This window comes from Xenopus tropicalis, chromosome 1, assembly GCF_000004195.4.
Source record: "Xenopus tropicalis strain Nigerian chromosome 1, UCB_Xtro_10.0, whole genome shotgun sequence".
Classification (NCBI taxonomy): Eukaryota; Metazoa; Chordata; class Amphibia; order Anura; family Pipidae; genus Xenopus; species Xenopus tropicalis.
Window position 1 is genome coordinate 29,122,585 of NC_030677.2, and position 12,493 is coordinate 29,135,077.

The following is a 12,493-nucleotide window of genomic DNA, read 5'->3' on the forward strand; positions in this document are numbered from 1 at the left end:
CCCTCTAGGGATTCTAAGTCCCCCGTGAGTGAAGTCATTTGCAGGTTAGACTCTGTCATAGACGCTCTAGGAGTGTGACTTAGTTCAGGGCTATTTAACAAGAGCAGCTGTGTGCTCCAATAAAGGAGAATATAGTGGGATTAGTACACCCAAGGCTCTGCTGCCTTATTGTAGGGTCCACAGTTCAGACATAGGATACAGGCTATCTCTAAACCCTGAACCACCATTGGCTGTAGGGATCCGGGCCAGTAAAGGTACACACCCTTGGGACTCCTGTCCATTATCACACATCTGTCTCCATCATGGTGCTACACTGTTCTGCTACCTTGCAACTGCATTTGTGCTATTCTACCTCAGTGCTGTGAGTATTAACCCTGCATATGCTGTGTTCCATCAATAAACCAAGTTCTAGTTCAATGCAAAAGAACCTCTGACATCCATAATTCCATTTTCTACATGTTTGGCAGCAGAGAGTTGCAGCTCAGCAACATCTCATAAGTGCATTTCTTCCATTTTGCGAAGGCCCAGCCTGCGTGTTTGAGTCACATGTGCCCGTGCTCATATCCACTAGCCGGATTTGGCAAATACTAACCAAGATAGGGTTACACCAACTAGATACATTCAGCCTTGCCTAGTGACAAGGAGAAAAGGAAAGGTAGGGTTTAAAGCCATAGGGGCACATTAACCGTATGGGTCCCTACATATATATCATGGTTTGCATGGCTTTAATAAAAACACACAACTCCAAACACATATCATCTTGAGACGCACTGACTGCTGGGTTTACCTACACAACCTTCATTATTCTATGTTTGTAAAAAAATTCATCTGTCCATAAATTTTCCTCTTCCTGTTTAGAAATTGACTGTGAAGTACACGCGCTCGAATTCTGTAGCAAGAAATATTTATCAGTGCATGATCCGGAAATAAGTGAGGCTTTAAATGCCATTAAGGACAATCTCATAGCATATCTAGAAGAGCTAAAAGAACATCGGACCAGGATTGCAGTCCTGTCACAGAATGGTAATGTTTATTTTGAGAATGGATTATCTTTTTTTTTTTTTTTTTTAAAGGCTGCTAAAAATAGATGATTTAATCAGAATGTTTTGTTTTCAGGAAAAGGGAAGAGTTTCTTTTTGAATGTATTGCTCCTTATGACAAGTGATAATGAAGAGGAATACTGGGAAAACAACAGGAAATTGCTGCTGCCAAAGGTTTGTGTATAAATGAACATAAAAAAATAATCACTGCAATAAACTCTGGTGCAGATCCCTGGTCTATAACTGTGTTTAGGCTCTGCATAGAGGAATGCTGCATAGTAATTGTTCAGCCATTTTCCAAACTGAATTTTAAAATCTTTACCCCACAAACTGCCACCTACAGTGGTGAGTACAGGTATGGGATCCCTTATCCAGAAACCTGTTATCCAGAAAGCTCCGAAATACAGAATGCCCGACTCCCATAGACTTCATTTTTATCAAATAATTCAGAATTTTAAAACGAATTTCCTTTTTCTCTGTAATAATAAAACGGTACCTTTTAATTGATCCCAACTAAGATATAATTACCCCTTATTGGGGGCAGAACAGCCCTATTGGGTTTATTTAATGGTTAAATGATTCCCTTTTCTCTGTAATAATAAAACAGTACCTGTACTTGATCCCAACTAAGATATAATTACCCCTTATTGGGGGCAGAACAGCCCTATTGGGTTTATTTCATGGTTAAATGATTCCCTTTTCTCTGTAATAATAAAACAGGGCCTGTACTTGATCCCAACTAAGATATAATTACCCCTTATTGGGGGCAGAACAGCCCTATTGGGTTTATTTAATGGTTAAATTATTCCCTTTTCTCTGTAATAATAAAACAGTACCTGTACTTGATCCCAACTAAGATATAATTACCCCTTATTGGGGGCAGAACAGCCCTATTGGGTTTATTTAATGGTTAAATGATTCCTTTTTCTCTGTAATAATAAAACAGTACCTGTACTTGATCCCAACTAAGATATAAATAATCCTTATTGGAGGCAAAACAATCCTGTTGGGTTTAATAATGGTTTATTGATTTTTTAGTAGACTTAAGGTATGGAGATCCAAATTACAGAAAGAACCGTTATCCAGTATACCCTTAGTCCCGAGCATTCTGGATAACGGGTCCTATACCTGTATACAGTTTTCACAAAGGGTATTTCACTTAACTGTAATTATGGTTCACAGATTCATCCTCAGGCTACATTCTTCTTACATATAATATTCTTTTTAGCACTTATATTCAGGGACGGATTTCTCTTCTGGGCGCCCCGAGGCCACCCCTGTTGGTCGCCCCCCCTCCACCTGTGCCGCCGCGAGTGCGCATGCGCTCCTTTAAACTCCCATACAGAGTAGTGGGGAGAAGTCCCGACTGCTCCGTATGGGAGCCAAATTTAAAAATTTTCTTGCGGGGGGGGGGGGGGGGGGGCATGCCGCCCCTAAACTTCTGCCGCCCCAGGCCCGGGCCTTTGTGGCCTCTCCACAAATCTGGACCTGCTTATATTTCTGTGCTGCTTGTCATCTTCCCATCTTCCATTTAAATCTCTGCTTGTGGTCTTTTTGCTTTGTATTAATGGAGCAGAATTTAAAGCGGCAGTACACCCTGAAATTTACCTTTAATATTTTGGTTTATTTACAAGCAGCATTTGGGCATGCTCAACACTATGGGGCTGATTTACTAACCCATGAATCCGAATCCGAATGGGAAAAATTCGGATTGGAAAACGAACATTTTGCGACTTTTTCGTATTTTTTGCGACTTTTTCGTAGCTGTTACGACTTGCACGAATTGTCGCGACTTTTCCATAGCCATTACAAATTTCGTGAATTGTCGCGACTTTTTCATAGCCAGTACGACTTTCGCGAATTGTCGCGACTTTCGTATTGAGCGCTCAAAAAAGTCGCAAAATACCGATCATTACGAAAAAAACGCATTCGGACGCTTTTCGGACGTTCGTGGATTAGTAAATGTGCCCCTAAGGGATTGGATTATGTTTAATCACAATACCTGTATGTTGTGTGACTATGCTAGAGACCTTAGATTATAAACCCCACTGATGTGAATGTAAAATCTTTGTAATGCATTGTGTCGTAGTGTCACAAAGCAAATAAACATTATTAAAAAATATATTATTATTACTATTATGCAACTTGATAAAAAAAATATTTTTCTATGTTTAGACAAGTTCCTCTCCTACAATTCTTTGCATTAGGATATTCCTGGACACCCAACAGTTGGGGAGGTGGTACAATCACAGGATCACTTTAATAATCTTCCTGATGTGGTAAAAACACTTTTAAATCAAATAATGATTTGCATTTGGCCTTGATGAGAATGGTACAAATATGTTATGTTCTTTAACAGTCATTTAGTAGTAGTAGTAGTATGCTGACACTGCAAGGTTCCTATACAATGACACAACTTTTTGTATAATAATTAGTCCCGATCTCTCCCAGTCTTACCTTTTGTACTTGTGATGGAGACCAGATGGGAGCCTGCTAGGAGAGTGGCCACCCTGTTCATACAGGCTCTATGTCTCCATCTCTGCCTTGGCACTGCCATAATATAAATATGCATGCTGTCAGCCTATCAGCAGATGTCCTGCTTCATTCTCGTATAACACTCATCACTTCTCAACAGGCTAACATCACCAAAATATTGAATTCTTAACTATGATGTGGGTGCAGCTACTGCTTGTTACTCTTTTAATGTGACACTTTTTGGAAAATTAGTGGTTTGGGATTTACTAACCATTGATTGGCAGTTGCCTGTAGATTTACCTTTCCTTCTTTCTTTAAAATATTCTCACAACCCTGTCATGTACTAAATAGATGGAAGGTGGCCCACTGGGGATGGGATCAACGCTAATGTGAATCCCCCCATGCGTACATAATTATATACAGTATATATATATATATATACATACATATATTCGTTGAATGAACTCAGTACTCACAGGACTTGCTTTGAAAAAAGGTCTTTATTTGTGCAAAATCAATGTTTCGTCTATCTGACCTTCATCAAGATGCCTCACAGTGTACACACCCCATCTAAATAGCCCAGTGCAGAATTTGGCACCAAATTGCATCAGCGTGACATCACCAACCTCACTGTATTAAATATGCATGCTGTCAGCCTATCAGCAGATGCCCTGCTTCATTCTCATATAACACTCATCACTTCTCAACAGGCTAACATCACCAAAATTTTTAATTCTTAACTATGACGTGGGTGCAGCTAAGCTTGTAAAAAAAAATTTCTACTGCTTGTTACTCTTTTAATGTGACACTTTTTGGAAAATTATTAAAGTGGTTTGGGATTTACTAACTATTGATTGGCAGTTGCCTTTAGATTTACCTTTCCTTCTTTCTTTAAAATATTCTCTAAATAGATGGAAGGTGGCCCACTGGAGATGGGACCAACGCTAGTGGAAAAAAAAGTCCTTCTATTTTTGAAATTTTTTGCTTTACTGCCATACTGTTTTCACAAACGATAAATATAGCCCTAGATACTGTCCTTTGTGCTTCCTCTAGGCTAAAGAAAACATTGAAAATGCTGTATTGGGAATTGCAGATAATCTAAAGCACATGTGTCAAACACAAGGCTGCGGGCCGAATACGGCCCTTCTGGCTGTTTTATGTGGCCCCTGGTGACCGTGCCTGCCCGTGTAGCACCAATCGCCTGACTGCACTGTGCCTGACCATACAGTATCTTAATAAAAAATTTGTCCGGCGATTTAGCCTGTGTTTTAGATTTTGGACACCTTATGTGATTGAGTTTGATACCCCTGATCTAAAGGATGAGTTATTAGACCTTCATGACTTTAGGTAACTGCTACATGGTGCCGTTTTACTATCACATATAACCTGTCTTCTTATGTTTATACAGCAGTATTACAAACCAAACATCATTCTCAGACCATTCAATATATTAGAATAAATTAGAATGCTTTCTTTAAAGGAATACTACAAACACATCGGTTAATAGAGCTTCTCCAGCAGAATGCTGCTTTGAAATCCATTTTTCAAAAACACAAACATATATTTTCATGTTTAATTTTGAAATTTCGCAGGGGGCTAGCCATATTCTTCATTTCTCAGGGAGCCACAGCCATGTGACCTGTGCTCTGATAAACTTCAGTCACACTTTACTGCTGTGCTGCAAGTTGGAGTGATATCCCCCCCCTCCCAGCAGCCGATCAGCAGAACAATGAGAAAGTAGTAAGGCAGCAGCTCCCTGACACCTGCATTGCTAGAAATGCCCCCATGCCATACCTAGTGGTAGATATGAGAACAGCACTCAATAGTAAAAATATCCAAGTCCGGCTTGGGACTCCTCCAGTTACATGGGAGTAGGAGAAACAATAGGTTACCTGTGAACAGTTCTAATGTGTAGCGCTGGCTGAAAGCTCAGACTCAGGCACAATGCACTGAGATGGCGCCTACACACCAATATTACAGCTAAAAATGGGATTATGGAGTTGCCCTCAATTTTTTTTAAGATGGACAAGCTGAAACAGATTTCTGTTTGTGAATATGGAGAAAGTGTTTTACACCAGTTTTACCACCACTTTAACCCCACTTTTGTGAATTCCCCCCATGTGTACATATATATATATATATATATAAAAGCAAAAATGTTGGCACTCAAAATTTGTTTAAGCTCTGGCACCCAAGTATCGTCTCCTATTTTTGGGAGTGCTCCCCAGCCTGGAATTTATATATACATACATATATTCGTTGAATGAACTCAGTACTCACAGGACTTGCTTTGAAAAAATGTCTTTATTTGTGCAAAATCAATGTTTCATCTCTCTAACCTTCATCAAGATGCCTCACAGTGTACACACCCCATCTAAATAGCCCCGCGCAGAATTTGGCACCACCAACCTCGCTGTATAGCTGAGGAACCCACAGTAATGTACAGAGATTTATAAACCCCAGTGAAACCTCCAAAGTGCCAGGTCTATAAGGAGGAGGAAAGTCTTGTGCCCATAATAAGTTTTTCTCTACATATGGGATAAATAAGAAAAATAAAAAGCTGGTAAAAGCTACATATAATTGTGTTCATTTGAAAGAGCTGCCCCTCTGTTTGATGAGCAGTGTAAATAACAAAAATAATATTACCTGGGTCAAATTAAATTGAAATACAGAAACTATCACCAGCAGCAGAACAGGAGCCTTTAGTTACAGGGAGCCTTTAGCAGCAATCCAAAAATATGTTATGTAAACAGTACTTGGAGCTTTATGTTACATAAGAGCACAACCCTCACAGCAGTATGTGCATAGAGTATGAAACAGCTTCAGCTTTTTTCTCTTTTCATTTCCACTGCTCTCAGAATGAAAAGTACTTGGCAAGCCACTCTGGCCGCTTGGACTCTTGTTCCTTTGTTTCTCTCTTTGCCGATACACCTCCCGGATTCCTCCTTAAAAACAACAGCAGGGAAATGTAATTGCTGGTTTCCAATTCCAAATCCAGTACATTATTTATTGCAGTTTACCAGAATGCTGTCTTTGATTATTCTCAAAAATACCAGTCTATGAAGTTTAAAGATCACATCAAAATAGACCAACTCAGCCCAGATGGCAGAGTCTTTACTAGCACTCAGACTGTACCATAAACCTCATGGGGAATTGTCAAACAATAACCGAACAGCAAGTACCCAACAGACCCAGATACAGTTAAAGGAGAAGGAAAGGTAAAAACTAAGTAAGCTTTATCAGAAAGGTATACAATGTATGTAAATACAGCCATAAGCACTCACAGAAAAGCTGCACTGAGTCCTCTATCAAAAGAAACACAGGATTTCTTGTCTCCTTTTTTGTAAACATGTTCTTTGGTATCTGACTTCCTCTCTTTTAGAAAAATTCTTCATTTCTGGGGCTTGGGTCTGCGCAGCTCTCTCCTCTTTCCTCTCCTACGCCTCCCATAAGAATTCATAAAACTCACTCCCCCCTCCCTTAGGAATGTGTAATCTGAGCTATAACAGCTAGAGCTGCAGCAGGAAGCTATGAAGACCAAGCTAAAATGGCAGCTGCAATCTTAAACAAACGGAGGGAGCTTCTAGAGCTCTTTACTTAGGTATGGTAAAGCTTTCTGCAGAATAAATACAGTGTTCTAGGTGGCACTAATGTCTATAATCTATAGACAGTAAAATGCCAAAATGACTTTCCTTCTTCTTTAAGAGGGCCTTCAAATTTGCCAGATGGTGGGGTTAACTTAACACCACTGCTTAGACACGGTTCATGTTTAACAAACAAATGAGATTAGAACATTTGATCTAAGTAGTCTAAGGGGCACATTTACTAATCCACGAACGTCCGAAAAGCATGCGTCCGAATGCGTTTTTTTTCGTAATGATCGGTATTTTGCGACTTTTTTGCGAATTGTCGCAAATTTTTCAAGTGCTCAATACGAAAATCGCGACAATTCGCGAAAGTCGTAATGGCTATACAAAAGTCACGACAATTCCCGAAAGTCATAATGGCTATGCAAAAGTCGCGACAATTCCCGAAAGTCATAATGGCTATGAAAAAGTCGCGACAATTCACGAAATTTGCAATGCCTATGAAAAAGTCGTGACAATTTGTAACGGTTACAAAAAAGTCGCGACAATTTATGAAAAAGTCTTAACGGTGACGAAAAAAATCACAAAAAATACGAAAAAGTCGCAAAATTTTCATTTTTCAATCCGAATTTTTCTCATTTGGATTCGTGGATTAGTAAATCAGCCCCTAAGTGTGAGTTTCTGGAGCCCCCGAAATGTGAGGTTATGATACCTGTTTGGCCGGATGACATCCAGCAGAAGAGATGGGTGTTTGAAAGGGTAACCAGGCTTCACACTTTGATCTAAACTTTGGGAGCTTCTCATGGGATTGATTCCTTTCTTGGATGACAGTTCAGAAAAAGATTTCTCGTAAGCGGCCAGGTTTGGAACACTGGTAACACGAGTGGGCACTTCACTGATCTTCTTTTTCTGTTTCAATAAATGCATAAGGGGATTTAACAATATGAACGCTCAATTTCATTATAGTGGTAAAATGCCTAAAATTAACTTTTGGTATAATTGGCATTAATATTCTGAGACAACTGGCTTTCAAATGTTATTTTATTATTTACTTTTCTGTTTTGTGTCCTCCTAACCTGAATTTTGAAATGTTCTAGCAATGCCAAGTTCAGCAACCAGAAAGCCTGTGAATTGTGGCAGGCTTACCTTTAGTGTTGGGGTTAAACTTCCCGCTTCCCTGGGGTTGCAGGAAAATGACTGACTTCTGTGGGTCTCTGTCTCCACCATTTCATCATATTTTTGTATTTCCTGTTAATAAAGAAAGCATTTGATTAACATGCAAATTGTGTAATTGCATCTCTGTTGCGTTAAGACAGTATAAGATGCATAAGCAATAATGGATGTCAAATTCACCAGTGTTACAGGCATTGGCGTTATGATAAAGGAAGTAGACCCTGTGGTTGTGGGGGGGTGGGGCCTGGACTATGGGGTTGCATGGCCCCCTTCATTCCACCCGTTCTCTCTTGAACCCCATCCTGCTCGCATATGAAGTTTCTCACCCCACTCACTCTTAGATAGGAGAGCGGGCAGGGTACACATGCAGGCTGGGACTAGAGAGCACGGTTGGAGGGAGGGGCTGGAAAGTTTTGCCTCACCAAAGATTTTTTTGCAGGGGGACCCAGATCAAAGTAGTTACACCACTGGTTACAGGGATTGTACCATCTGTTTCCTGAGCCAAAGAGCTTCCGCTTTTAATTGACAACATTTCTTTTTCCAATAGGTTATGCTATATTAATAACAAATCACCTCTGTGGGTGCCGTATATTTGTCATCAGTAAAACAATCAATGCCTACCAAAAGTTTCGGTTGCAGTTAAGATCCCACCAAACTACAATTTTTTTACTGAAATCCACACATTGCGAAAATTCATATCTGCAATATTACATGTCACGCAAAGGTGAAAAAGTCTGAAACCCCTGGCCTGAAGTGTCTCAATATAAAGTGTTACATTCAAATTCTTACTTTGCAAAGAATTCTGCCATAAACTAAACTCACCATGAGCTGTTTTATAACTTGGTCTTTATCAGTTAATCTGTCCTGCAAGCGGTTTATAAGATGTAAATCTTCTGGCCTAGGAAGCTTATGCGCCTTATCTTCTGCTTCTTTAAGTCTATAGGAACAAAGATTTTATATTTCAGTAAAGTAAAACCCATGTCATTAAATAAAGCAAAGAAACACAAGTGCAGATTTTCATTTCTTCTTATCAGTTTCATATAAATTGCTATGAAATATATTCAGGTTGCACCACAGTCATAGATTGCAAATCACATTGCTAACATATCTTTAGATCTTTGCAAGACAATGGCATATAGACGAGAAACAACAGATGAAAACGTTAGATAGCAGAAAAGACAGTCATAATTTTCAACATATTTATCTTAAACTTAGAGGTGAAATTCATTAGCAATGTCATATTTGATACTATGGTTGATTAAACATGCCTGCGTATTCCCTTTATGCTGTTACAAAACAGCTTCTATATGAACTTTCCAAAATAACAGCAGAGGAACCAACCACTTATAAACTAATACAATAGAGGAAATAGTAAGACTTACTCGGCTTCCAGGGAGATTATCTTTGACTGTAGAAATGTCTGTGAGGTGCTGAATTTTGACACCATAGTTTGGATCTCCTGGCGATGATTTTGCATTATTTTGTCAAGCTCTGTATTTTGCTTCAACTTCAGTTCTTCTTTTGTTCTGTTCACAAAATTAAATAAATAGTAACCAACAACTTCCATCAAAAATAAATATCTCTTCCTTTTTAGAATTTAAAATGCTCTCTGGTTTCTGGTCAGTGAGGTAGGACCTTTCCATGTCGGAGTAATTGTGCCTAGACTGCTGTGTATAACCAGTTGCTCTAAATAAAAATACATTTATTTTTGCCTGGAGCTGGACACACAAATGTACTTGTTTGGTCACATCATCATACAGACACACTTTTGTCTATTTTGGCTGCCCAGGTGTTCAGTCATGTTGGGCTCATTAGAACTCTTGGTTGCAAATGAATTCTCATGTGGGGCCCTTGGAGAGATCATCTGTGGACGACATCCCTGACTCGATGCAGTCATTGGCCTATAGTTACATAGTTACATAGTTACATAGGGTTGAAAAAAGACCTGTGTCCATCAAGTTCAACCCATCCAAGTAAACCCAGCACACCTAACCCACACCTACCAATCTATACTCACATACATAAACTATAAATACAACCACTAGTACTAACTGTAGATATTAGTATCACAATAGCCTTGGATATTCTGATTGATCAAGAACTCATCCAGGCCCCTCTTAAAGGCATTAACAGAATCTGCCATTACCACATCACTAGGAAGGGCATTCCATAACCTCACTGCCCTCACCGTGAAAAACCACCTACGCTGCTTCAAATGGAAGCTCCGTTCCTCTAATCTAAAGGGGTGACCTCTGGTGCGTTGATTGTTTTTATGGGAAAAAAGAACATCCCCCAACTGCCTATAATCCCCTCTAATGTACTTGTACAGAGTAATCATGTCCCCTCGCGAGCGCCTCTTTTCCAGAGAAAACAACCCCAACCTCGACAGTCTAACCTCATAGTTTAAATCTTCCATCCCCTTAACCAGTTTAGTTGCACGTCTCTGCACTCTCTCCAGCTCATTAATATCCTTCTTAAGGACTGGAGCCCAAAACTGCACTGCATACTCAAGGTGAGGCCTTACCAGGGACCTATAAAGGGGCAAAATTATGTTCTCATCCCTTGAGTCAATGCCCTTTTTTATACAAGACAGCACTTTATTTGCTTTAGTAGCCACAGAATGACACTGCCTGGAATTAGACAACTTGTTATCAACAAAAACCCCTAGATCCTTCTCCATTAAGGAAACCCCCAACACACTACCATTCAGTAGATAGTTTGCGTTTATATTATTTCTACCAAAGTGCATAACTTTGCACTTATCAACATTGAACCTCATTTTCCAGTTTGCTGCCCAGTTATCTAATTTTGTCAAATCGCTCTGCAAAGCGGCAGCATCCTGCATGGAACTTATAGTTTTGCACAATTTAGTGTCATCAGCAAAAATAGAAACAATACTGTCTATGCCCACCTCCAGGTCATTAATAAACAAGTTAAACAGCAAAGGCCCAAGGACTGACCCCTGCGGTACTCCACTAACCACACTGGTCCAATTAGAAAATGTTCCATTTACAACCACTCTTTGTACTCTATCCTTCAGCCAGTTCTCTATCCAATTACAAATATTATGTTCTAGGCCAATATTCCTTAATTTGATCATTAACCTTCTGTGAGGTACTGTATCAAACGCTTTAGCAAAGTCCAAGTAGATGACATCAACTGCCATTCCAGCATCAAGGTTCCTACTCACCTCCTCATAAAAGGCAACTAAATTAGTCTGGCAAGATCTGTTGCATTTTTCCAACTGGTCTGATCAATATTTAGGAGCCCATTTATGATTTCCCGAGCTTTCACGGTCAGGCAATCATAAAGGGAACCCTGTGTGAGTTTATTAATCATGTGGGAGTTTCGTGCTGAAAAAAATTTGGGAATCTTCACAAGTTTTTGGGCTTTTGTAACAAAGCAAAACTTTAGCACCTAAAATCTGCCGAAGTTTTTCTTCATTACAAAAGCCTGTTTGGGCAGACTTACAAAGATTGCAATCTTTTTTTCAGCATGAAACCCTGATTGATAAGTAAATGGGCCCCTATATGAATCCCAGTGAGATATTAGTTAAAAAGATGATACATAGGCCAGTTCCCAGGGGTGCAGTAAAACAGGTAACAGATATACTGTAGTAGTTGGGAGGCTTGCTGGATATTCATGACATTTATCAAACATATGGGTATTATACAGGTATGGGACCTATTATCCAGAATGCTCGGGACCTGGGGTTTTCCGGTTAAGGGATCTTTCGGTAATTCGGATCTCCTACCTTAAGTCCTACCTTAATATTAAACCCAAAAGGATTGTTTTAGCTCCAATAAGGATTAATTATATCTTAGTTTGGATCATGTACAAGGCACAATGTGAATTATTTGATTAAAATGGAGTCTATGGAAGATGGTCTTTCCGTAACTCAGAGCTTTCTGGATAATGGGTTTCTGGATAAGGGGTCCGATACCTGTACATGAATGCATTTCTCCTACCTGCTTTGTTTCTCCTGGAAATCCAGCATTTCTTGCTTTGACACCATTATCTCTTTACTAAGTTGTTCCACTGAATCTTTCAGAATCGAGTTTTCCTTCTCCAGCCGGGACATTTCTTTTTCACATTTATCAAGTTCACTGTTGAGCTTTTTGATCTGGATCTGGGACTTTTCTTCCTAAAATAATATTTACAGGAGTGTTTAGAACTATCTGACAAATCCTCCTGCATGTCCTGAGTGCACCTAAAAGG

General features: G+C 39.5%; 1 protein-coding gene across 1 annotated transcript in view; it reads right to left on the reverse strand.

The window, feature by feature from the left end:
* Positions 1-5,800: 5,800 nt before the first annotated feature.
* Positions 5,801-12,493, reverse strand: part of fam184b (family with sequence similarity 184 member B) — a 34,505-nt gene continuing 27,812 nt past the window's right edge. The window contains exons 9-14 of the mRNA XM_018095324.2: positions 12,244-12,419; positions 9,658-9,801; positions 9,098-9,212; positions 8,249-8,350; positions 7,815-8,011; positions 5,801-6,460 (exon numbers count right to left, since the gene is read on the reverse strand). Coding sequence (XP_017950813.2) covers positions 6,370-6,460; positions 7,815-8,011; positions 8,249-8,350; positions 9,098-9,212; positions 9,658-9,801; positions 12,244-12,419 — 825 coding nt within the window. The 3' untranslated portion in view covers positions 5,801-6,369. The remainder of the gene's footprint in view (positions 6,461-7,814; positions 8,012-8,248; positions 8,351-9,097; positions 9,213-9,657; positions 9,802-12,243; positions 12,420-12,493) is intronic.